We start from the raw sequence: 25,183 nt of genomic DNA on the forward strand, positions 1-25,183 counted from the left end.
CTATCTGCTATTTCCTTCACGAAATTACATCTGGGACGTGGATAATGTTTTTTGTATGGTTACTGTTGAGTATTTTGATCAAAGTGCCGATGTATGTATGCCACTACTTTGAAACTGAATTAACGTCAATTTAAGTGACAAAATACAACAACAAAACGATATATGAAATTGTTCCGTTCACATCTCAGGAAACCCACAATAAGGATAACATGTAGAGGTTTTCCCGAGTTCATTTACACAGACCAGCTGACCGATGAATTTTTTTTATCTTTTTACCAGTTTTTTCACCTAACTGAAAATTTCGTGTCCAATATAAATACAATATGACTGTTTAGAACACCTGTGTAACTAACATGACTCAATGTCAATTTAAATAAAAAGAGCTAGCTGTTATGATATTCCCCAGTTTTACAAAACAAAATCAATAACTACCGACTTAAGAAATGGCTCTCGGAATCTTCTTGAAGAATACTTTAACATAAGACAACGATAAATGTTCAATGAACGTCTAAGAATTAACTGTATTTCGCAATACGAAAGGCTCCTATAATCTTTACGGAATTAATCAACTTATCATGTTAAATCCAGACATTTGAAAAACTCACTGAAGTTTTAATATGGTCATAAAATCGTCCCCCAGATTCATTAACGCGCAGAAGTCCTTGAATTTATAGAAATAATTCAGGTAAATTGAGCTTTGTCCACTAACAATTATGCGCAAATGGTAATTAATTTAAAGGAAACTCGTAATTATGCAAAGAGAGATCAGTGTGACTAAAATTGATATGCCAAGACGTCACTAAAACATCCATTAGTAGATAAGGTAGGCTTACATATAATTATGACTTTCATCTGCCATACATCCAGCTGTTTACACGTATAATAATGAGCTTGAAAGGGATTTGAAGGCCGAGGCTGAGGTCTGTACACCAAAAAAAAGAACCAAACAGGAACAAAAAAAGTATTCGGAGATGCAAAAAGTATAGCCATCTTGTTATTTGGAAAGATTGTTTTACTCATGGCGTCTGTGGAAGGTTCAGTCATCGAAACCACCATTCTAGTTCTCATTTGCGCAACCTCTGTTCTGGGAAACATAAGTTTAATTTTTGTCATCACGAGGAGAAAAACCCTTCGCACTATCTGTAATGGCTTTCTTCTCAACCTTGCCTTCGCTGATTTGCTCGTGTCAGTGTTAAACATGCCGATAACTGTGGTCACCATTGTAGAACAACGGTGGATATTTGGAGATAGAGCCTGCAACCTTCTGGGATTCACTACAATGCTGTCGTTTGTTTCGTCGGTCATGTGGCTTGCCATGATAGCTATCAACAGATATTATTACGTGGTGCAGTGGAAAAAATACCGGTCCATCTTCACACCTAGAAGAGCGTTCCTGTTCGCTGGAATTGTGTGGTTGGTCTCTTTGTTATTATCCATCCCTCCGCTGTTTGGCTGGGCTGAATATCGTTATATACCTGGCAAATCGTATTGTTTTGTATTCTGGCCCTCAGATGTATATTACATGTATTTTATGTTAACAATATGTTTTTTCGGACCTCTAACATCTATATGCGTATCGTACTTTAACATTCTAAAATTCACAAGAGAATCTAAGCGGCGCGTTAATCAGCACATAAATAACACGCACGAGGAAATATTAACAGAGCAAGAAAACGATGTTTCCGCTGTAGATAGGAAATGTAGGAGACGTTTTAGGATGACGCGGGAGGAGGTTAAAATTACCAACACTTTACTGATTGTTGTTGCGTGTTTCATGGCTTGTTGGGCACCATTTGTCGTCACAATGTTTTTGGATGTTTACTTTCCAAGACCACTGCCAAGAGTTATTGACATCGGTACGCTGTTGTTAGGTTACGCCAATAGCATGTGTAACCCCACTGTATATGGAATAAGGAATCAAAATTTCAGAAAAGAAGTGGCTGGTTTCATCAGGAGTTGCTATTTTCCACGTTTTAATACCACTCGGGTGTCCGTGATCAACACAGTGCGTTTTGTTAGAACTGGGCACTTAAACTCTGGTCAAGTGAGCTCCAGAGATGATCTAACAGTCGAGATTATAGAAGAAAGCACCATATAATTAGATCGCTCATCTGCCTTGACATGTCATGACATAAATTGATTCCGGATCTTTAGTTACCTGAGGACATACATCTTAGATCACTGCATATATTTATCATTCAGGTTAATTGGTAAAAAAAAAAAAATTACTTTACTTTTAAGTATCACTGGATTTAGTACTGCTAAGCTAACTGGGGGCACTGTAAATTATTCAACTAATATCAGTAAGCACAGTCGAACCCTTTTAATACGCACGCACAGCGAATTAAAAAGCGCCAGAGTTAACCATCTGTAATAAAGAGTTGTCCGTATTTTGGAGATGTCGGCCAGGAGAGGTTTGTCTGGAAATTAAAAACTCTATTTTTTAAAGTAGGGAAGTCCGAAAATAGTATGGAAATGCTTAAAAATCTCCAGTCTTTGGCGGGGAAAAACACTACGTCATAACAATCACGGCAAACATTTTTGATCTTTTTCACCTTGTGACAGCAGAAGTACATAATGTTGAAAGGATAAATTGAATTGTTTAAAAAAAGATATCGAAAAAATGTAATCCATTTTAAATCAAAGGAGACCTATGGCCAAACTCGTGGATTAGGTAATCTAGAGATGAAACGTATTGGTGAACTTGCAAGTACTGGTGTATTATTAAAACAAACCGGGTTTGTACCATGCAAGGTCGCTCTTAACCCCGGGGGGCTACTTTGGGAATTTCTGGGTGGGGGTGCGCCGCTGGGACCTTGGAACCCTTAGCCTATACCAGAGCTAGTTCAGCTGAATTTTGCTACCCTACACTAGAGTAAACTCCCCAAATCCCCCCATCTATCGACACTGTTGAGGCTGATGTGCGTAAATTTAAACTTGCCTATTTGATTTTTTTATATTTTTGAGTGACAATTCCTGGTTTCCTTAGTCTAGATAAAATCTTCAACCAACTAGTCAGTTTTGTGAAAAATTATACCCTATTCTAGACCCAAACTCTCTAATTTATATACCCTATCCTAGAGTAAACTGTTTGAAAACCATACCCTTCACAGCGGCACATACCTGTATAGCCCATATATGGCAGTGCCCCCCCCCCCCCCGGGGGGCACTTAACTCACAAAGTGTAGGCTTTCTTTTGTTGGCTTCTATTTTGCACACATATCACAAAGACATACGCCCAGAATAGCTAGAGTGGCAAAATTGCAGCAGAACATGGAGTGGTAAAGGCTAAGGGTTCGCATGTTTCATTTATTTAGGTATTTTTTTCATCATTTATCGACCCCTCACCCCCACCCCCACCCCCTTTTCAATTTGTGTTAAGTTTAGCCCAGGCTACACTCGTCTGAATTCAGTTCGCGCGGTGACTCTGACAAGGAGGGACCGATTAGCGTTCTGTATTTGCTGTCTAAAGGAAGTCTGCCCGAGGACATCATCAAGTCCAATGAAGGCCCAAGTCTAACGATTTGCTAGTAAGCGTCGTCCATTATCGTACGTGAGGCGGGCCTGAGGAGATGTGTAAACTGTACGGGTCACATTTAGTCCCGTAACAGTAGGCCGTTTGCCCTGTGGCGATAATGTTGTGCTTGCTTTAGACAGCAAAACTCTTTAGCCACATCGATTTAGGGCTTAGACGTGCAATGGACTAGACATTTCTAGCTGCTGTTGGCGTCATTTGCTCTGAACTTTGATGTAGCTAAAGACTCTTATTTCCATTGCCTTTATTTAAATAATATGCAGCAGCGATGACGACTGCGCCGATAATACACAAAAAAAATATTTTTAGGTTATATATTACGCTCGAATGTAACCTTGATTATCGTTATTCCATTCACAACTTTGAACAGCGCACTAGGATTACCCTCGGTGGGCAAAACCTGCAAATGTGTGTTCAATTGAAAGTCTAGTCCGCCTAGCTTTCGTTTATGGCTCAAAAAAGTTTCTGATTTATCCCGAGGTTATATCTATTTAGTCACACACGTACACAAATACATAAAACTTTATTAACGTGTCGAAAATATTTAGCCGAGAGGAAACACCCCTCTACTAATTGAATTGCGGACACTTAATTTAGTACGCTTGTCTAGATGAATTGAAAACAGCAATAGGGCATGTTTTCATTCTCAGCATTGAACTGAAACAAGCTTGCAATGCAATCGAGGCTCAAGCAAGGGAATATCATTAGAAAGAGATTACCGTCTTTTGCCAATGTGAAAAGACTGCCCGCATTAGCCTCAGTTGCAAGCTAGTTCCAGTCCAATACCGAGAATACCACATTTCATAACAATATATCAAGCTGTGTTTTGAACAACGGTTTTTCCACTGCCCCGTTTGAAGTTCAGCGAAGGGTAAGGCTGCAGGGAGATCCTCTATCCTTCTATTTGTGCATCATTGTCTTGGAGATTTTGACTATTAGTATATGTGGCAACAAAATTGTCCAGGGTATTATGGTGGATGGTGAAAAAATTAAATTGGAACTCTTTGCAGATGATTTAATCGTCTTTTTGTTAAATGATAATTATTTATCCGTTGAAGTTCTTTGAGCTTCTAGAAGGTTTTGGAGAGTGTTCGGGACTCAAAATAAATCATGACAAGTCAGAAATTATTTTACTTGGAGATTGTGCTCACTCATCACTCAACCACAATTTTTTTAAAAGTATAAAAATAAAAACATATGTTAAAATTCTGGGGATTCATTTCACATATGATTATCGCATCAAACAAAAGGTGAACTTTGACAAATGTGGAGGTGAAGAGACCTCACTATTATTGGCAGAATTCAAATTGTCAAGACATTCATTATTCCAATATTCCTATATCGAGCAAGCGTCGGATTTGTTTAGACAAAGAATTCGTGAACGAGGCCGTCAATAAAGTTATATTTGACTTTATTTGGAAAGAAATTAAAAGACAAAATCAAACGCCTAGCGCTTATTAATGATATGGGAGATGTCAGACTCCACACCTAGACTCCATAACTGAAACTCAGAGAATACTTTGTTGCAAATGCTCGCAAGTGAGCAGCCCAGCAGTTGGAAAACTATACTTCTGCACTATTTAAAGCCTGTTAGCGGTAAATTTATCCTGTGTTGCGACTTTGATGCAAAAATCTTGCCCATCGAGTTTCCAACGTTAACGTTTTATGAGGAATGTCTCAAATACTTCGCAGAATGCTCTGTAGCAAACCAAGGCAGCGTACAAAACTCCACATAAGAGGATCTTACAAAACTAATTTCATGGACGGAATAATAAAGCTATTTGTATTGATGGTAAGTCTGTCTATAATAATAGTTTAGCAAATATAGGATTAGAATTGCGGACCTCATTTAATTTCTGAAGACAATAAGCTTATCACTAAATGTAAGCCACGAGAATTGAATATCTCTCCGTTGGATGCATTCAGACTTACTTGTGTAATTAAGCTCTTCCAACCGAATGGCGTAAATGTGTAACCATTCTGTTATTGAGCCTTTCATCTTACCAAATCAAGTTCAGTTATATTTAAATGGTCAAAATGTCTTACTTAAAGCCGTATGGAGGATCATATATAAGGAAATTCGAAATAGAGACTGACATTACTCCACCTACAGCTCAACTCAAATACAATGCTCAATTCGTATCTGATGAATTAGATTGGAAAAAATATATAGCCTACCACATCGTGTTGCCTTGGACACATGTACAAAATCACGCGAATTTCAATATAAACTTCTCAACAGATGTCTTGCCACGAATGTCCTCCTTAGCAAAATTGGCATAATTTCATCTCCAGCTTAATGCTCTTTTTGTGGATAAGCAGACGAATTTCTCGAACAAATCTTTGTAACTTGCCATTACCCCAACAAATTCTGGGCAGAAGTTATAAAATAGATGGGCAACCAGGATATCGAAATTGAACGTTTTTCTAATAAATTGAAGACATAATGTTTGGTTAAATTGAAGGTAAAGAAGACTTATTTGTAAACCATATTTTGTTGATTGGGAAAAAATATATTCATTCCTGCAGATTTAATAAGACCAAACCATCCATTATAGTATTAAACGTTAAGATTAAGATGACTCGCCAACTTCAAATGATGGTCGCCAAATCTAGTAACAAATTGCCCACCCATCTTAAAAAATAGGGCAAGTATATTGAAAGCTAATGCAACTAAAATTTCGTACTGCACTTGTCGTTATAATCCTAAATAAGAATGGGTGTAATGTCTGTTAAAAGGTCCACTGTCCATTATATGTGTATGTGTAAGTATGTATAGTGAGTATTGTGAGAAACTTCGAACATGAAATAAAAAAAATTAAAATGCAAACAAAAAAGAAAGAATACCAATATGGCCCATTGATGACCGCAAAATCACTTCTTGTACTCAAGGTTTTAACAATAAAAGTTAACCGCCAGTAAAAACGGCAATAAAATTAATGATTTAATGCCTTCATCTCCCAATGTACCAGACAAATCAGCAAATGTTAAAGGAATCGATGATCAAACTTTTAGGGAATTATCACTCCACGACATCTCACTAACTCAAGAAATTTTACTAATATATTTATTAATGGCAATTATATTAAGGGTAGGAATTACTTAAAGTAAGTTGTACTACAGATGGTAAATTTTAAAAAATCGTGGTTTTTCATGGCACAAAATTTAAAAACCCCAAAATGAAAGATTGGTTACTTAATTCGACACGAGAACTATCAAATAGGAAAAATTCCTCTGCTGGTGGGATTTTTCCTTACGGGACATGAATTCCCTGACACTTGGGCACCTCAAGGTCCTCAAGGAAAAAACAATCACTTTCCATTTATTTTTTTAAATAATTAATAAAATTCCATTGTCTAAACTTGGCAAGCAAATACGTTTTAACATACTTGACAAAGACAACAATCTATTTGTTAAAGAAGTATTGTATTGTTCGCTGCATGGGCCTCCCCAAAACTAATGTGGAGCTAGTCGGTTTGCCAGAAAATACTTATCTGTTTGGTCCAGATGTGATATTTTAAAATAGGAAAAAGACAATCACAACAAATACTCAAAATAACGCAATTTTGAGATTTAAAAAAAAGTGAATTTAACTGTGGCTGCCGAATTTGAAGAAAAAAAACAAAACAAAAAAACCATAACAGGTGTACTCGTACCAACGAGAAATGTCTATCTAATTTTTATTATTCATGCCACATGAAAAGCCGCTGAAAAGGGTTTAGCCATTCAAAAGAAAAGCACACAAATAATATTGATTAAATACATCTCAAAAACGGTCATTAAAATAGCACACAAAGCATTTTTTTTCAGTGATCAACTCGCGGCCGCATGTGTGTGCTTCAAAATGATGCCAAAAACAAGTGCAATCATCGAAGCCTTCATTCTCGTTATCATCTGTGCAGTTTCTATTTTTGGAAATATCACATTGTTTGTGATTCTCACAAGGAGAAAGACCCTTCGCACCATCACTAATGGCTTTCTTCTCAACCTTGCCTTCGCTGATTTGCTCGTGTCCGTGTTAAACATGCCAGTAACTGTGGTCACCATTGTCGAGCAGCGCTGGATATTTGGAGACAGAGCCTGTAAGCTCTTGGGATTCACTACAATGCTGTCGTTTGTTTCATCCGTAATGTCACTTGCTATGATAGCAATCAACAGATATTTTTACGTGGTGCGGTGGAAATCGTACAACTCCATCTTTACACCTAGAAGATCGGTGCTGTTTGTGGGAATTGTATGGTTAATGTGTGTGTTGTTATCCATCCCTCCGCTGTTTGGCTGGGCTGAATATCGTTATATTCCTGGCAAATCGTACTGTTTTGTATCCTGGTCTTCTGACGTGTATTACATGTATTTTATGTTAACGATATGTTTTTTCGGACCTCTATCTGTAGTATTTGTATCATATTTTAACATTCTAAAATTTACAAGGGAAGCAAAGCGGCGTTTAAATCGACATAGTAAGAAGAAAAAATCACAAGAAGATACACAGACTGCCCAAGGGAATGATATTCCTGTTAATCAGAAAAGAAGAACGCGTTTCAACATGACCCAGGATGAAGTAAAAATCACCAACACCTTACTGATAGTTGTTGCTGGATTCTTGGCTTGTTGGACGCCATTTGCAATCACTATGCTTATAGATGTTTACTCTCCGTTCTCGCTACCGCGGTCAGTTGATATCGGCACCTTGTTGTTAGGTTATGCCAACAGTATGTGCAACCCTCTGGTGTATGGGATCAGGAATCAGGCTTTCAGAAGAGAAATGTTTCGTCTTTACGCTGGCTGTGGTTCCAAGTGTCTAAGATCTCGTAGAGTATCTGCTGAAGTACGATCTTCAGTTCACAGGAATACGACGCGTACGGAAGCTCCAGAAGTGGTAGAAGTCTCAGGAGATTTAGTCAAAACGTTTCTTAAGAAAGCTGATACCTCCAAACCAAAGTCTGATTTTCAGGATTCGGAAAGCGCTCGAATAGCTTAGGAAGTGAATTAAAAAATTTCTCCGTATATCAGTGGTAGGTATGATCGCTGAGAAAAAAAAACGAACAAATTTTTCCACTTGTTTACGACGGAAATCAAATTTTAATTTCTGTCATGGTGGTTTCCAAGTGTGAAAATTAATATTGTCACTGGATCTGACGTGTTCCAATTTACTAGTTTTTTCAATGGAAGCGACGAGCGAAATATTGATTCCCGTTGGTCGACATTGCAATTTTTTCCAAACCGAAGCCCTTCAAGATGTTACTTTTTAAAATTAGTAGGCGCGTACTAGATTCTTTCATATCAGAAAAGCTAATTTAGTTTTAGCTTCAAGGGATACATGTATACAAAAGAATTCACTAATTACATAAATAATCCACGGCCATCAACAGGAGATCAATTAGAACTTTGAAGGGGGTTTTTAAACAAAGAGTGGTTTAATTTTCGTGCAGTTGAATGTCGAAAGTAACTCACATTTCCTTCAGTTTTGCAGTACCATGCTTAGCAATTGGCTTAAAAACTCGCGCTGCTTTGTCAGCTAATCAGAAGTATCACCAAAAGCGATCATGATTCGTTCGCACGCGTTTTCCCGCGCTTCGCGTCGGCAACATATCTTACATTATGGTAGAGTTTTGTTTGGTTTGTCTGTCTCCGTTATGATTGGCTGGTGTGATTAATTTGGTTGTTGGTTTTAAACCGCTCTAACCCAATGTGCACATTATTTTAAATCAAACAACATTTGATAATAGTATGTACGGTGTAATATTTAGCTGTTCACAGAAGAATCGAAATCGAAGGAGTAAGAAATGTAAATTTGAACATGTATTGTTCTGTCATTGTCCAAAGGTTGCTGAAATTTGTTGTGGGGTAGGGATGTGAGTTCCGTTGCTGGTTTATTTTTGAAGATTCCATCTGTGCCAATTCACTTCAGTTCAATTCTTTATTTACACTATATAAGGCATTTGAAAACATTTTATACGGTAAAGTAATGAGTGAGCGGTGGCCAAAGGGGCACCAAATAGCAAACGCTTTCTGGTTGGACACCGCCCTGGTCAAGAAAATGACAGCATAAAAAAATAATTCAGCTAAGCTAAGCCAGGCCGCCTAAATTCATTACATTACAACACACACACACACCACATTCACACTTATATAGCAACAAAATCAAACAGTAGAGTAGAACATCGCAGCAGCAACATCAAGTTTGATTATTCAGAAGGCGACATTTGCATGCTTACCAATCTTACCAAACATGACAATTATCAGGGGTCCGGAATCCTAAATCCTTACATCTGTTTGGCTTATCGCGCACGCTCCAACGGTCCGACACCCTGAGTTACGGACCGTTCCTAAATTTTGCTCCTCAAAGTTACCGGTAATCGTCAATCTTTTGCTTTTTTCACACTTCCATCGACGATCAATTAATCAACGCAAGTGTATCTCTATTCACTTTTAAATGGCAAGGAAAGTTGCTGTGGTAAATTTAATTGAGTGTTTTGAAGTTGTGAGATTTTTTTGGTTGTTTGTAGCTTGGCGCTGTAATGGCGCGTAATCCTGTGTTTCTCTCACTGTTACATTTTAAGTAAAAAATGAGTCAATTTTCGTCGAGTTTACCTCTCTGATCGTTGCTGTATTTAAGACAATTTCTGTGAAATACAGTTAGCGAATTTATTCGCTTCCTCCTATACAATGCACGGTAGAAAAGGTCTGATTTCAAGTGATTTTAATAGCAACGACTGACAGAAATTGTTTTAATTTGTAGTAAAACTTCAAACTTTGCGCGAAATTTCACACCGGAAAAATAATTTTAGAGAACTTAACTGGTGAAATAAATTTAACTAACACAAAGTAGTTGAAAATAAATCTGTTCTTTAATACATCTGTCTTTGTCTAGTATCTGACAGTGGCGGATCCAGGGGAGGAGCCCGGGGGACCCCGGCCTCCCCCTTATTTTGGGTAAAAAAAGAAGAAATGACAGAAGGAAGAACAGCTGGCAGGGCACGTAAAACACAACGGGGCCCTCCCCTTAGCTTAAGGTCTGCATCCCCCTCTGTCTGAGTTACTCGCTTATTGCGTTTAAGATTTGTTATAAATGGTTAATAGACGGCGCGCAAGCCGCTTCAATGACAAAATTGCGTAAACAAACCTATTTGTTATACCTCCCAACTCAAATACGTTTTCCGATTGGAGGAGAACGTGTCACGTGTCATAGGTAAAATCTCATTAACTCCCAAGGGCAAACAAAACTTACTAAATATAACTCCCTAAGGAAAAAACAATTTGAACTTTCGACTCGCGCGTGATCAGGTCGTGCACCTTGAAACGACGGCAAATTTGTGTTCCAGTTGGCCTGATGTCAAAAAGCTGCAAATTTAACAGCGTCTCTCCTCTCATTGATGATAAGTTGCGTCATAACATTGTCAAAGTGGCTGTGGAACTACGAGCCGCAGGCGAGTGGTTTCGCAGTAAACTTTGACAAATTTATGACAAAATTTATCATCAATAAGAGGACAGACCATAAAAAGCTGACGTCAATTTGGTTTTTACAATAAAAAGACCCCAAAATGGTCAAATACCGGGAATAACTGAGGGGAAAAGACGCCGTAAACTTGCCGCAAACAAAGATAAGTAAATTTTATTCAAAAAGACGCGAACATTGTCATTTGCTTTTCTCGCTTTTTGATTGGCTACTTAAAAAAGTCCATAATATCTCATTGGTTAAAAAGTTGACAGTTTGACAGCTGATAGTTGAAAGCTTGCATAAATTAAAATTCTATCCGTCTGTACTCTTATTGATGATAAAAATGAGCCAATCAGCGCGCGAGAAATTAGACAGTAATTGTAAAAAACATGTTTGAAGAAACGATTGATCATCGCAGTTATACACAACTTAAGCAGTTGTAAAATTAAAGCCTGAAAAAAAAAAAAGGCTGAACGGGTTCGAACCCATGACCTCTGCGATACCGGTGCAGTGCTCTACCAGCTGAGTTATCAAGCCAACTGAGAGCTGGTCACTTACATTCTTCATCATCTACAGGCATATTATGAACTCACAACGTGACCAGCTGCTGCTGGTGGGAATTTTCCTCACGGGACATGATTCCCTGTCACTTGGACACCTGAAGGTCCTCAAGGAAAAAGAAACAATCCTTTTTTTCCACCTAACTAATAAGACTTCCATTGTTTAAACTTGGCAAGCAAATACGTTTTATTGTAACATATATTCTCTATTTTCCAATTGCCCATAATGCACTCTGTTTGCCCCCCCCCCCCCCCTCCAAATGTTGCATAAACTATTGTTGTGAAATACTCTTGGGAGGTCTGCATATTCCCAAGAGTATTTCACAACAATAGTTTATGCAAAATTTGGGGGGCAAACAGAGTGCATTATGGGCAACTGGAAAATAGAGAATGACAAAGGCAACATTCTATTTTTTTTTTTTTTTTAAAGACTTAAAATATATATATAACTATCAACAAATTTGGTCGCTGAATGGGCACGCGAAATTGTATCGTTCGCTGCATGGGTCACCCCGAAACTAATGTGGAGCGAGTCGGTTGCCCAGAGAATATTACAATATCTTTGGTCCAGATGTGGTATTTGAAATAAGAAATAAAACTGAATTTACCTGTGGCTGCCAAATTTGTAAAAAAAACGTAACAGGTACACTCGCACCAATAGGAAATATCTACCAAAATTTAATTATTCGTGCCACATGAAGAGCCGCTAAAAAAGGGTTGAGCCATGTAAAAGAAAAGCATACTATTAATATTGATTTAATCCCTCTCAAAAACGTACGTTACTGTCTGTCATTAAATTAATACACAAAACGGTCATAGAAACAGCAGATCGAGCAATAGGCCCTTTGCACGATCCGGTCACATGGTACAAAATCACACATGCTGGTGAGCAAGTTGCACAGTGGGGCTTCCAAAACAATGCCACTCGTACCAGTCCACCTGGACCTGCCTTTGTTTTGGAAGTCCCACTGCAGAACTTGCTCACCAGCATGTGTGATTTTGTACCATGTGACCGGATCGTGCAAAGGGCCTATTTTCAAAAAGGAAACAACATATTTCATTTTACAGTACATGTTTCGACATCCCCATGTCATCTTCAGTTGCAAATGTTCGACGGTTTTACATTTGAATTTTTACTGTATACATGAATTACGCCATAAGATTTACGTTAGCAATTTGAATATTGGAATACACTGGGAACAAAGGACAACAGTAGTTGAAACCAGGTGGTGTGCGCACTAGGACCGCAATGCATTATTCTGCCAAATTTCCAGCATGGCGGAAGATTGTTGTGATGCGAGCGGTTTTTTGCGGTATATCTGTTCATCATTTTCTCGGCTTTCGCTCGCCTTTTCTTTACCAAAATGTTATATTTGGAAATTTTGAGAGTAGCCAAGTCAGATTTTGGTATTGAAGCTCTTACATTTAGAGCTTGTCAAGGTAATTCGCATTTCTCGAACAAGATAAAATTCTCTCATTTTTGTCTTTGTCTAGTAGGTCGAAACTTCTCGTCGCTCACGGCTTTCAGGTACTGGTGCTTGGCCTAAAAGTACAATGAATCAAAAGCTTAGATGTTTTTCTACACGGCGGGCATAATGCACTAGTATACACCAGCAGATTTTTGCCGTTTCCCCTGAACGAAAGTTTTTACTGTTTACCGGCTGTGCTATTGAGGCCACACATGTCGGGTTGAACACCGTGACATTTCACATTTTTCAACTCTCTTTGAAAATTTTATTTCCTGCTCACGAGAGATTTGATTCTGTTTTCATCTAGAACTATGGTTAACAAAGAAAAACATAGGTTGTACAGCAAGAGAGCACTTTGCACTTCATTAAAAGATATGACCCCTCAATTACTTCTGAGCGATATTGGAAACATCCCATAATCGGAAACATGGAAACAAATGAATATTGCAAGGAGAATATTTTAACAATAATTTGAAAGAAATAAACAAGCTTGTTGAAATCGAACGGTAAATATTTTACCTATTTTCATCACTCGTAGGCGGCATGCATCATCACCACAATTTATTAATAAAAAGAAAAGAACACATTCCGAATCAAGGGAAAAGACGATTGTTCTCAGTGGCTAACGAAGCCAAAGGGTAGTCGCCTAGCGAACACTACTGTGATTCTCGATCGTGTGATTCCAGCTTACCTGCAAGTGCAGGTCCTTGTCGATCTGTTAAGACATCAAAACCCAAAGTTTTCCACTCCAAACGCTAATTTCTGTGGAAATTATATCGTTAATTTTATAAGGCCAAAACCGTGTTAAAACTAGGATTTTCATCGAAAGGCTGGAAAAGAAGCGATACTTTGAACGCAAAGTGGTTTATTGCAATAAGTGTCTAATTTCTCGCGCGCTGATTGGCTCATTTTTATCATCAATAAGAGTACGGATGGATAAAATTTTAATTTATGCAAGCTTTCAAGTTCAACTTTCAGCTGTCAAACTGTCAACTTTTAACCAATGAGATATTATGGACTTTTTTAAGTAGCCAATCAAAAAGCGAGAAAAGCTATTGAAACTGTTCACGTCATTTTGAATAAAATTCACTTATCTTTGTTAACGGCAAGTTTACAGCGTCTTTTCCCCTCCCTCATTTATTCCCGGCATTTGACCATCTTGGGGTCTTGTAATTGTTAAAAAACAAATTGACATTAGTTTTTTTATGTGTCTGTCCTCTTATTGATGATCATAAATTTCGTCATAACATTGTCCAAGTTTACTGCGGAACCACTCGCCTCCAGCTCGTGGTTCCACAGCCACTTTGACAATGTTATGACGCAATTTATTATCAATATGAGGACAGACGCATAAAAAAATAAAATAAAGTAAACAAAAAATGAAAACGAATTAAATAGGAGGAGACAAATGTAAGTGCCTCAGCTGCTGGTTCAGAGTTGGAATTTCTCATTTAATATACAGCGCCTCTTTTATCTTAACTAGAAAACTCGAGGCGGCGGAATCTAGAATCATGCTCATTCTCGCCTGGTTGTGCCAGCTGTGGCCTCGAACATATGTCTGATTCAACTACTGTTGGCGCGCGCGGGGGTCTTTTGTGTGTTCCAATATTCGAATTGTTGACGTAAATCTCATGGCGTAATTCTTTAACGTAATCATTTATACAGTGAAAATTCAAATGTACAACCGTCGAATATTTGCCACTGAAGATGATATAGGAATGTCAAAACGTGTTTTGTAAAAAGAAAAATGTTGTTTCCTTTTTGAAAACACGCAAAGCATTTTTTTCGGTGATCAACACGCTGCCGCTTATGTGTGCTTCAAAATGATGGCAAAAACAAGTGCAATCATCGAAGCCTTCATTCTCGTTATCATCTGTGCAGTTTCTATTTTTGGAAATATCACATTGTTTGTGATTCTCACAAGGAGAAAGACCCTTCGCACCATCGCTAATGGCTTTCTTCTCAACCTTGCCTTCGCTGATTTGCTCGTGTCAGTGTTAAACATGCCAATAACTGTGGTCACCATTGTCGAGCAGCGCTGGATATTTGGAGACAGAGCCTGTAAGCTCTTGGGATTCACTACAATGCTGTCGTTTGTTTCATCCGTAATGTCACTTGCTATGATAGCAATCAACAGATATTTTTACGTGGTGCGGTGGAAATCGTACCACTCCATCTTTACACCTAGAAGATCGGTGCTGTTTGTGGGAATTGTATGGTTAATGTGTGTGTTGTTATCCATCCCTCCGCTGTTTGGCTGGGCTGAATATCGTTATATTCCTGGCAAATCGTACTGTTTTGTATCCTGGTCTTCTGACGTGTATTACATGTATTTTATGTTAACGATATGTTTTTTCGGACCTCTATTTGTAGTATTTGTATCATATTTTAACATTCTAAAATTTACAAGGGAAGTGAAGCGGTCTTTGAATCGACATAGTACAAAGAAAAAATACCAAGGAGGTACAGAGACTGCTCAAGGGAATGCTATTCGTCTTAAAAAGAGAAGAAGAACGCTTTTCAACATGACCCAGGATGAAGTAAAAGTCACCAACACCTTACTGATAGTTGTTGCTGGATTCTTGGCTTGTTGGACGCCATTTGCAATCACTATGTTTATAGATGTTTACTCCCCGTTCTCGCTACCGCGGTCAGTTGATATCGGCACCTTGTTGTTAGGTTATGCTAACAGTATGTGCAACACTCTGGTGTATGGGATCAGGAATCAGGCTTTCAGAAGAGAAATGTTTCGTCTTTACGCTGGCTGTGGTTCCAAGTGTCTAAGATCTCGTAGAGTATCTGCTGAAGTACGATCTTCAGTTCACAGGAGTACCACGCGTACGCAAGATCCAGAAGTGGTGGAAGTGTCAGGAGATTTAGTAAAAACATCTCTTAAGAAAGCTGATACCTCCAAATCAAAGTCTGATTTTCAGGATTCGGAAAGCACTCGAATAGCTTAGGAAGCGAATTAAAAAATTTCTCCGTATATCAGCGGTAGGTATGATCGCTGAGAGAAAAAAACGAACAAATTTTTCCACTTGTACTTTCACTATGGAAAACAAGTTTTAATTTCTTTTAAGGTGGTTTCCAACTATGGCAATTAATATTGTCATTGGATCTGACGTTTCCCAGTTTACTAACTTTTTAGTAAAGCGAAAGCGAGCGAAATATTGATTCTTGTTGACCGACATTGCAATTTCTCCAAACCGAAGCCCTTTAGATATTACGTTTTAAAATCATTAGGCCCGTAGATTCTTTCATCTTAGAAAAGCTAACTTAGTTTTAGTGTCAAAGGAGACATGTATACAAAAGTTTTTATTTATTGCATGAATAATCCACGGCCATCAACAGGACATCTGCTCTGTTTGGACAATAGCATTATTTTAGAATAAGAATTTTGTAAGGTGTCTGTAAACATAGAGCGGTTTAATTTTCAGTTGAGTATGGAAAGTAATCAGTCGCATTTGCATTGCTTTTGTTTTGCAGTGATTGACTTAAAACCTTGAGCTACTTTGTCGGCTAATTAGTGGTAGTGGTGGAAAACAAAAGATTTAAACAACTGGCTATGATTATGTATGAAATCCATAATAATCTTTCCTCATCCCACCTGAGGTGGATTTCAACACCTCAAATGTAAACGCACACAATCTTAGAATTTCTGAGATAAATTGCTATGTCCCCAGACCAAGAACGGAATATGCAAAAGGTAGCCTGCTCTACAGAGGATCTGTTCTGAGGAACAAGACTCCCTCGGAAATCAGACACCGGCCTAGTTTAAAACTGTTCAAGGTCATTCCCCGAAAAAAAAAACCGCCATTATGAGAGATTTTCACTCAAAGTTTGCCTGTTGCATGGCAGCTTATATCAAGAGAACTTAAATTTTGAAAGAAAAAAGGGGGCTCCAGGTATTCGTTTAGGAACAGGAAGACCGGCTTCAATAAACCCCATAATTCCTTAAATCATCTGCTTTTAGAAACGTTTATATTTGAACCACTCACTTTACGCTTTGTGAGAACAGAAAAATATATAGGGCGAACTTTAATCGAGAAATACAACACTGAGTGTATTGCTGGTTTTCAGTGTCACGCAATTCAAAATAGATCAAAATAAAAATCAAAACAGGTCGATAGATTAAGTCCAGAATCTGGGAAATGAAAGAAGGTAAATATGCAAAGACTCTCGCTAAAATTCTGGTCACAGAAATTTTTATTATGCGAGATATGGGAAGAAATTTTTTACCCAAATTTTTAGAGATTTGTATGGGGACCAACCGTATGGGCACCAACATGGCGGTCGGAAACCAACAAAAACATCTGTCACTGAGTTTTGCTACAAAACCGTGAATTTATCCCACGAGGAACTCTAAAACATTAAAATAATACTTTTTCTAAGACATGAACTGTTCAGATAGCCAAGTTCCCCGAAATAAGTCACTTTTTTAACCATCATGACAGCTCTCTAGGCCGTCAAGTAAATGCCGCGTAACGCAAAGGCTTAGAAATTCAAGCGTAGTGTATCACAAAACCACGAACCATTTGGAGCGAAAATTTGTATGAATATTAGTTTTCAGCTGCTCTTATACATCATTTAAGTAAAATCTCAGGAATATCAATAGTTTTGTAGTTCAAATTTTGGTGATGTCATGTGAAAACCAGCTATTGCATCAATGTTAAGGAGCAATTTGATGTACGTTTCATGATAAAGACATACATATTTAGTCGATAGGGATTCAATATGTTCCAAGTACACAGTGTTCTCGAGGGCACATATTAACTTTTATCGCTGCTTACAAACTAAATAAAAAAATCTTTAGGTCCTGGTACTCGCTTCCGCGAAAAAAGATGATTTGTCTCTTGCAAGCCAAGCCATTTAGAAAAAGCCCCCATTTTGTATATGTTGTTTAATCTCGTACCCAGATCTCTTGTGGGCGAAGTCAAGCATGCCGTTTAGAAAAAGCTCCCATTTTATATATGTTGTGTATATCCACGTTCTCGCGAGCACGCGCTAATGACGCGAAAATCGTGCGCAGTAGGGATGCGTAATGCAATTCTGAGGAATAACCTCACTGAATGGGAAAGATTATTTTTAGTGCACTATAAATTAGAGAAAGTTTCATTACATAGGTTTTTATTGTAGGCTAGTTAATTAGTTCGTTAGTTAATGTAATGCATGTTAGTTAATGCATTCCTGTTAATATAGTTAATTTATTCTTTGTAATTTTTTTACATGACTCCTAGTAGGAAGACCATTTTTATTGCAAGATTTCGTGTTTTAAATAAGATTGATTGATTGATATTCATGGCTATTTTCAACGTCGGGGAGATTCAATAATAATGATTCTCTGCCTTTGACATCGGTTGATATCAAGCTTCTCTTGTCATCTTGTCTAGACTAACTAAAGCTGAAAATTATGCATACCTCTTACTAACCGAGTTCGAGGTCCGTACAGCAATTTACAGACCGAGTTTTTTCTCCTTCGATTTATGGCCCAAGCGCGAAGCGCGCGGGCCATAAATCGAAGGCTTCAAATTTCTGACGCACCTCGAAAGCAAAACGAGTCAATTTGAATTCGTTTTTAAGTCGTTAGCACGCTTGAATACTCAATTTAGAGTAAAAGAAAGTTTTAACCTTTTACTTGCAATAAAACACTTGGCGATAAGTCACGAAACAGTTTGGCAACAAAACCAACTTTAAATTTTAGCGGGCCGAACAGGAGAATGCGGCCCGCTAAATTGACCAATCACAGCGCGTGTACTAACTAAGAGATATTTAACAAATAAAAAAGCCTAAGCCGTGTTTTACATCGTGATAAAACACGAGGGGCATTTGAGAACACGAGGGAAATGTAGAAAATACGAGCAGCAGGCGAGTGTTTTCTACATTTTGGAGTGTTCTCAAATGTTCGGAGTGTTTTATCACAGACTGTGTAATACGCTGCTTAAGCTTCTTCATTTGCTTTATGATATAGAGGTAATGTGGCGAAAAACAATAAAACACGCTTTTTCTATGTTTTATACTCTGATAAACATGGGTTTTTGACCAATCAGAGCGCGCACAGGGTCCTATCCATATTATAAAATGGTATAATTTATGATAGCGATTTGGCCACGGCAAGACGTCTTCTTGGTTTTCAAAAAGATGGCTTTATTAATATATTGAAGCATGTTTGTAATTGCTCTGAATTTGAGTTGTGTATGCAAAATCGCGTAAATGGTAACATCTGCTTTCTACTGTATAAGGTTTCCTGAATACACAGTCTGACATATATTAATCAAGTTTTATTTAATTTTTACAGGGAATTCTCTTTTTGTTTCTCTTTTTGAAATGTTTACTCTGGAAAGAAATCAATTTTGACGTCAATAGGGTTAATTTAGCCTGACTTCAGAGTTCTGAATTTGAAGGTGACAGTTGGTCTTTGTCCAAAAACAAAGACGTTTGAATTTGTTGCAATCTTGTCACGAAAAAATTATAAAAGTAGCAAGCATCTGCCGCCTTTGTACCACTCGGTTAAGTTGTTATTCCACAGTTATAGTTTCTTTCGTACCCTCTGCATCGCCAAGTAATTTTATTTTCACTATTAACTAAGGAATATCACGATCAGTTCCACTAACTAGGCAGTTTTACCCCAGCAGGTGCTGTCGTGAAGTTGATTTTACCTTGCACCACAAAAAGAGAATGATTTCCCGGTGTATATGCACTTCAAAATGATAAATCAGTACCTTAAACATATATTTAAAGATTTATATTCTATGTTGAATGGACAACCTTTATGGCTCTTTCTCGATCTGAAAGTGACAATTTTATTTCCGAAAGCGGAAATAATCGACTGAGTCAGCACAAGAGGATTAATGCAATAATCGCAAGTAACCAAAGTTGTCTTATTTGTGCACCGGTACATTTGGAACTCGGAAATGAAAAGAATACTTTCCATTTAGTAACTCCCTGTGCTGTTACGTTCCTTAGGAAAAACGACATTAACATTAATAAAAACGTCAGTCTGACTTATCCTCATTATTATACCACCTGCAAAACAAAAACAAATTTGAATTTAAAGTGGCCTTTTAGTCACTGCACGCAAAGGATCGTTTCAAAATGTCGCTAACCTCAAGTTCAGTAATCGAATCCACCTTACTTGTTATTATTTGCACAGCTTCGATTCTGGGCAATATGACTCTGTTTTTCATCATCACAAGAAAAAGGCCCCTTCGCACTATCTCGAACGGTTTTCTTCTCAACCTTGCCTTCGCTGATTTGCTCGTGTCAGTGTTAAACATGCCAATTACTGTGGTCACCATTGTAGAACAACGGTGGATATTTGGAGATAGAGCCTGCAACCTTCTGGGATTCACTACAATGCTGTCGTTTGTTTCGTCGGTCATGTGGCTAGCCATGATAGCTATCAACAGATATTATTACGTGGTGCAATGGAAAGTCTACCCTTCCCTCTTCACACCTAGAAGATCGGTGCTATTCGCGGGAACCGTGTGGTTGATATCTTTGTTATTATCCATCCCTCCGCTGTTTGGCTGGGCTGAATATCGTTATATATCTGGCAAATCTTACTGTTTTGTATCCTGGCCTTCTGATGTATATTACATGTATTTCATGCTGATAATATGTTTTTTCGGACCTCTAAGTATTATGTGCCTGTCGTATTATAATATTTTGAAATTCACTAGAGAAGCAAAACAGCGTGTTAATCGTCACCGAGATGATGGATTATTACAACAGGAGACACAAAGAAGACAAGAAAATAATACTAATGTTTATGAGCAAAACAGAAAGCGTTTACGGATGACTCAAGAAGAAGTAAAGATAACGAACACTTTGATGATTGTCGTCGCTTGCTTCATGGCTTGTTGGGCCCCATTTGCCATTACTATGTTTTTTGACGTGTACTATTCACGCCCGCTACCAAGAACAGTTGACATCAGCACGTTACTGCTAGGTTACGCGAACAGTATGTGCAACCCAGTTGTGTATGGAATAAGAACTCAAGCTTTCAGGAGAGAACTGGTTGGCTTCTATACTTCTTGCTTAGAAAAAGACAGAGTTGATGTTCCTAACAGCTTTCCTGTGAGCTCTGCAGCTGTTTGTGAAGGAGATACCCTAGAGACCCAAGAGACACCTAATGTGTCACGTGTTAGCCGCGAACAAAATCAACCGATAGAACTGAAATCATTGCATCTTGAAGCCAAATTTCCACGATTAAAAGAATTTTAGTCGATCAGCTGAAATCGCAAAGTTTAGAATCTTGAAACATTAACTAATAATATTTCTCACTATTTGAAGCTTGTACCTGTTTCAGCAGATATGATACCGTCCCCTGTAAGATTATGTAGACATTTTGCGTCTGTGTTTTATGTTTCAGTCTGTTATTTTTTTAGTCCTTGATATTCACCTCTGAAAATTATACTAAAATTCGTCTCGGTGAATATTCACCAATGTTCACTGAGCCTGAGGCGAATAATTGTTAAATGTTTATGAGCAAAATAGGTCAATATAATAATGTATTATCGTTGTGATAATAATCATAAATTAAGTTTAGTTTAGTTTAGTTTAGTTAGTTAGTTTAGTTTAGCTTAATCTTTATTTGTCCACGGTAATTCTTCAGCTAAAAATATACCTGACAAATAATGCCTACGGGGATAAGTTGAATCAGAAAAGCCATTCACTTCAAACTGAATTCAGTTGTTCTCTCCACCCTGTTCTAAATATTTTTGATCTGAGCAAACCTATTTCGCCTTTAATAATGTTGCCATTACCCGATGTTTTTTTTTCCCTAAAAAGATAATATGTAACTACAGGATAGGAACTTTGCTATAAGATTTACAAGGTAGGAATGACCAAATAAATTAAGCGTTACGTTTGTTGACATTTCATTTATTAATGTAACGTTTTTTACATGTTTAGCACGTTTCTGAAGCATTCAGTATTATCACTTACTTTTTTTCTGATGTTTTTAACTATTTACGATGATAACAAGGTGAGACATTTACGATACACCTATGGTAATTCATATCGATGTCGTACCAAGCAGAAGTAAATCTTTCATTTTATGAATTTTACACATTAAAAAACTGTCTTGTGTTACAAAAGAGATAACAATTTTTTATTAGGCTAAAAGAAGCAGTTAGCTCAGGCAAGCAGAGTATACCACCTTTGGATAGCACAGACACCGTGTGGTGTGAAATGTTTGCGGGAGTTTAATTTTGCGGATCGGGAATCTATATTTTTTGCATTTTGTTGGAACTGATTTTTGCAATTGTGAGAAACTAGTTTTTCGAGGTGGGCATCAATTTTTGCGATTGTCGCGATTGAAATCGCGTTTTTTTGAGATATGACATTTTCGGGTTTTTATTTAATCAGACCGTACACAGTTATCAGTCACTCTGTTACAAGGCTCAAAATTAAGTCTTGTCACAATACTAATGTGGCAGATAGTACCTTCAGAAAATACTTTTTTGCAAACATTTTAGCAGCTACACCTGTAGTATACCATGGGCAGTTTCATCGTTTTATTTAAAGAGACGTTTTAATGTAAATAAATGGCATCGACAAGATTCTACATGTGGGGTTTGTAATTTTTGCGAATTTTTTTTTCTGTTTTTTTTTTTTGCGAGAGCATTTTATTGCGGATCGTGGAAAGACTAAAATCGCAAAATTAGAACCCGAAAAGATGTAGTGCCACACGGTATTTATTTGATTCAGTTAAACATCTCAAACGTGACAGTGAAATGTATTATTGTTGCGGTACTGTTCGTTTGTTTTTCAGACATGGCAAATACTTGGAGTATAACTCGTTAAAACTTTTCCTAAATCCCGCATTTCTTACTCCATAAAATATCGGATTGAACATACTATTCGCATAACCTAGCAACAACGAACCAAAATCTACCCCCCGGGGGGTGGGTTGTGAATAATATACACTAAGAATCATGGTTATCGCAAAAGGAGCCCAACAGAAGACAAAACACGCCACGACAATGACTAGGGTGTGAGTTATTTTTGTTTCTTCAACCGACATTCGTAATCTAGGTATAGATCCTCCGTTTGGTGGCGCCAGATCAGTTTCTTTGGTGACATTAATTCTGTTTCTGAATGTGGCCAATCGTCGTTTGTGGTTTCTTGTAAATGATAATATCTTGAAATAGAACAGGGCCATGACCGATAGTGGACCAAAAAAACACGTAGTAATCATGAAATACATGTAGTGAACATCGGATTGCCAATAAACAAAGCAGAAGGACTTCCCGGGAATAAAACGGTATTCCGCCCAGCCAAGGAGAGGCGGGGACGCTAGCGCCAGAGAGGTTGTCCAAACTAAACCCAGACACAGCGAGCCCCTCGGTGTGGTGAAAGTTCTTTCATACGTCTGCCATTTAACGACGTAAAAATATCTATTGATGGCGATCAATCCTAACGAGCTGACGGACGAGATAAAAGAAGCAATGGTAACAAAACCAAAGAGAACGCACACCTTGCTACTAAACATCCACGTGTTGGATGCAACATTTATAAAAGTGACCGGCATGCTAGCCAGTGACACCAGCGTATCGGCGGCAGCGAGATTCAGAACAAAAACATTTGACATAGTCCTTAGTTCTTTTTTCCGCAACACAATCCAGAATAAAGTTCCATTTGCAATCAAAGCCACAAAGCAGATAATGGCTAGGACTGTTAATTCGACAATTGACGTGGCATCGTGACTCATCTTGTGGCATTCTGGAGATCCTGAACTGTACTTTCAGTCATAGCGTCTCCTTTCCAAGTGAACAAGATATCGAAGTTAAACGTGCAGATCTTACAGGTTCCTGTTTATTTTTCAATCACAGCAGATTTTAATGAACGACGTGTCGCCTCAGCAACTTTAATTTAGAAGCTGAGCTACATGTGAAGACGTTAATGTGTAATGTGTTGACATAAAAGCGGCAATTAGCTCGATAAATGATGGCGTTATGCTAGAAAGTAATTTACGAAAACAGCCGGTTTATAGTTTTGAATTTTTTATCTTCTACGTTAAAGCTTTTGAAGTTTTTCAATATATGGACTGCAGTTCATGGAAATCCACTTTTTTTTCAAATTCAATTATCCATGAATTCTTTTGACAAAATTGCGACATTTTGGCATGCCCCTATCATGACTTTTCTCTTTTTAAATGTAAAGGAAATTTGCTGACGCAAATCTCAAAACAGTGTGAGAAGGAGCAGATCAGTGAGAAAGTAATTAACATGAGAAAAACCTAGAAGGTTGTTTCTTAAAGCCATACATATTGCCTAAATTTGCATGTATATTGGTCGACACAAATGTCAGGCTGCATGGTGGGAAAGGACAATTTTTCTGCAGCTGTTCATCAACGGATGAGGAAGTGGCACTTCTCATTGTCCAACCTTAGTCTTTCCTTCAAGCTTTAGAGCTAATTATCCTAATTTTTCTCAGATATAATGTCTGTTTTAGTTAGAGTTTGGATTTAAAGACAATTTTATTCCAAATTCTTTACATTTCTTGCATCCTTAGTCTGTTTTCTCATTTTCAAAATCAATATTAGTGCTGCCAGTAACGTTCTGACTTAAAGTTTCAGCCTGGTATCTCCATCTCGGCATTTTGGTTTAAGCATCTTTTGCTCTGAGTTTCTTAAAATTAATCACTCGGGATGTATATTATCAGAGTTAAGCTTAGATATTTGCTATTAAAGTTGCGTCGTTGTGTGTCCTCGTAATCCAATTGCTCATTCGGCCGTTTGCCTCACCTTCAAAGTTCTGTTCAGGAAGATTCTTGAATTTTTCAGCACGTGAGGTGTTTGTCGTAACATCATAGTTTGTCGATAACTAAAGTCAGTAGCAATAGCTTTGTTAGTATTTTCGTATTTTGAACTCATATATGCCTCATTTGTGATCACGTGATAACTAGCATGAACTTTGCTAATTACGCTAGATATCAAGCTGTAAAATTCGTGGACCGACCCGTTTCGAAAACGCTCAACATCTTTGTATATGAGAAGAGTGTATAAGGCCTGATTCCATCCAAAGCTTTCATTAAAAAAAAAAAAAAAAAAAAAACCAGCATTCTGCGAATTAGGTTGTCTTCGAAGAGCGAGCCCACGATTTGCAAGCTGTCGCAATTCTCATCCCCAATTTCCACGCTCTCCGCTTGCAACGCCTGGAACTATGACCCCTTG

General features: G+C 37.8%; 5 protein-coding genes across 5 annotated transcripts; 4 read left to right on the forward strand and 1 right to left on the reverse strand.

Moving 5' to 3' along the window:
- The first annotated feature begins 916 nt into the window (after positions 1-916).
- Positions 917-3,159, forward strand: LOC145469797 (adenosine receptor A3-like). The gene has a single exon (XM_081453610.1). It carries the CDS (start codon positions 1,019-1,021, stop codon positions 2,096-2,098), a length of 1,080 nt encoding a protein of 359 aa, XP_081309736.1. The 5' UTR covers positions 917-1,018; the 3' UTR covers positions 2,099-3,159.
- Positions 3,160-7,379: 4,220 nt separating this feature from the next.
- LOC145473549 (G-protein coupled receptor 161-like) lies at positions 7,380-8,516 on the forward strand. The gene has a single exon (XM_081455052.1). The coding sequence runs from the start codon at positions 7,380-7,382 to the stop codon at positions 8,514-8,516; it is 1,137 nt and encodes a 378-aa protein (XP_081311178.1).
- Positions 8,517-14,312: 5,796 nt separating this feature from the next.
- Positions 14,313-15,965, forward strand: LOC145473561 (alpha-1A adrenergic receptor-like). The gene has a single exon (XM_081455055.1). It carries the CDS (start codon positions 14,829-14,831, stop codon positions 15,963-15,965), a length of 1,137 nt encoding a protein of 378 aa, XP_081311181.1. The 5' UTR covers positions 14,313-14,828.
- Positions 15,966-19,724: 3,759 nt separating this feature from the next.
- Positions 19,725-21,390, forward strand: LOC145469815 (G-protein coupled receptor 161-like). Its single transcript, XM_081453630.1, has one exon. The coding sequence runs from the start codon at positions 20,098-20,100 to the stop codon at positions 21,226-21,228; it is 1,131 nt and encodes a 376-aa protein (XP_081309756.1). The 5' UTR covers positions 19,725-20,097; the 3' UTR covers positions 21,229-21,390.
- Positions 21,391-22,147: 757 nt separating this feature from the next.
- LOC145469825 (5-hydroxytryptamine receptor 4-like) lies at positions 22,148-23,767 on the reverse strand. Its single transcript, XM_081453637.1, has one exon. The coding sequence runs from the start codon at positions 23,717-23,719 to the stop codon at positions 22,748-22,750; it is 972 nt and encodes a 323-aa protein (XP_081309763.1). The 5' UTR covers positions 23,720-23,767; the 3' UTR covers positions 22,148-22,747.
- Between the last annotated feature and the right edge of the window lie 1,416 nt (positions 23,768-25,183).

The sequence above is a fragment of the Orbicella franksi genome, chromosome 2, assembly GCF_964199315.1.
Source record: "Orbicella franksi chromosome 2, jaOrbFran1.1, whole genome shotgun sequence".
In the NCBI taxonomy this organism is placed as follows: domain Eukaryota; kingdom Metazoa; phylum Cnidaria; class Anthozoa; order Scleractinia; family Merulinidae; genus Orbicella; species Orbicella franksi.

What these genes read in the sequence shown, in the direction of transcription:
- LOC145469815 (XM_081453630.1), top strand. Translation starts at nt 20,098, where the DNA reads ATGTCGCTAACCTCAAGTTCAGTAATCGAATCCACCTTACTTGTTATT.
- LOC145469825 (XM_081453637.1), bottom strand. Translation starts at nt 23,719, where the DNA reads ATGAGTCACGATGCCACGTCAATTGTCGAATTAACAGTCCTAGCCATT.
- LOC145469797 (XM_081453610.1), top strand. Translation starts at nt 1,019, where the DNA reads ATGGCGTCTGTGGAAGGTTCAGTCATCGAAACCACCATTCTAGTTCTC.
- LOC145473549 (XM_081455052.1), top strand. Translation starts at nt 7,380, where the DNA reads ATGATGCCAAAAACAAGTGCAATCATCGAAGCCTTCATTCTCGTTATC.
- LOC145473561 (XM_081455055.1), top strand. Translation starts at nt 14,829, where the DNA reads ATGATGGCAAAAACAAGTGCAATCATCGAAGCCTTCATTCTCGTTATC.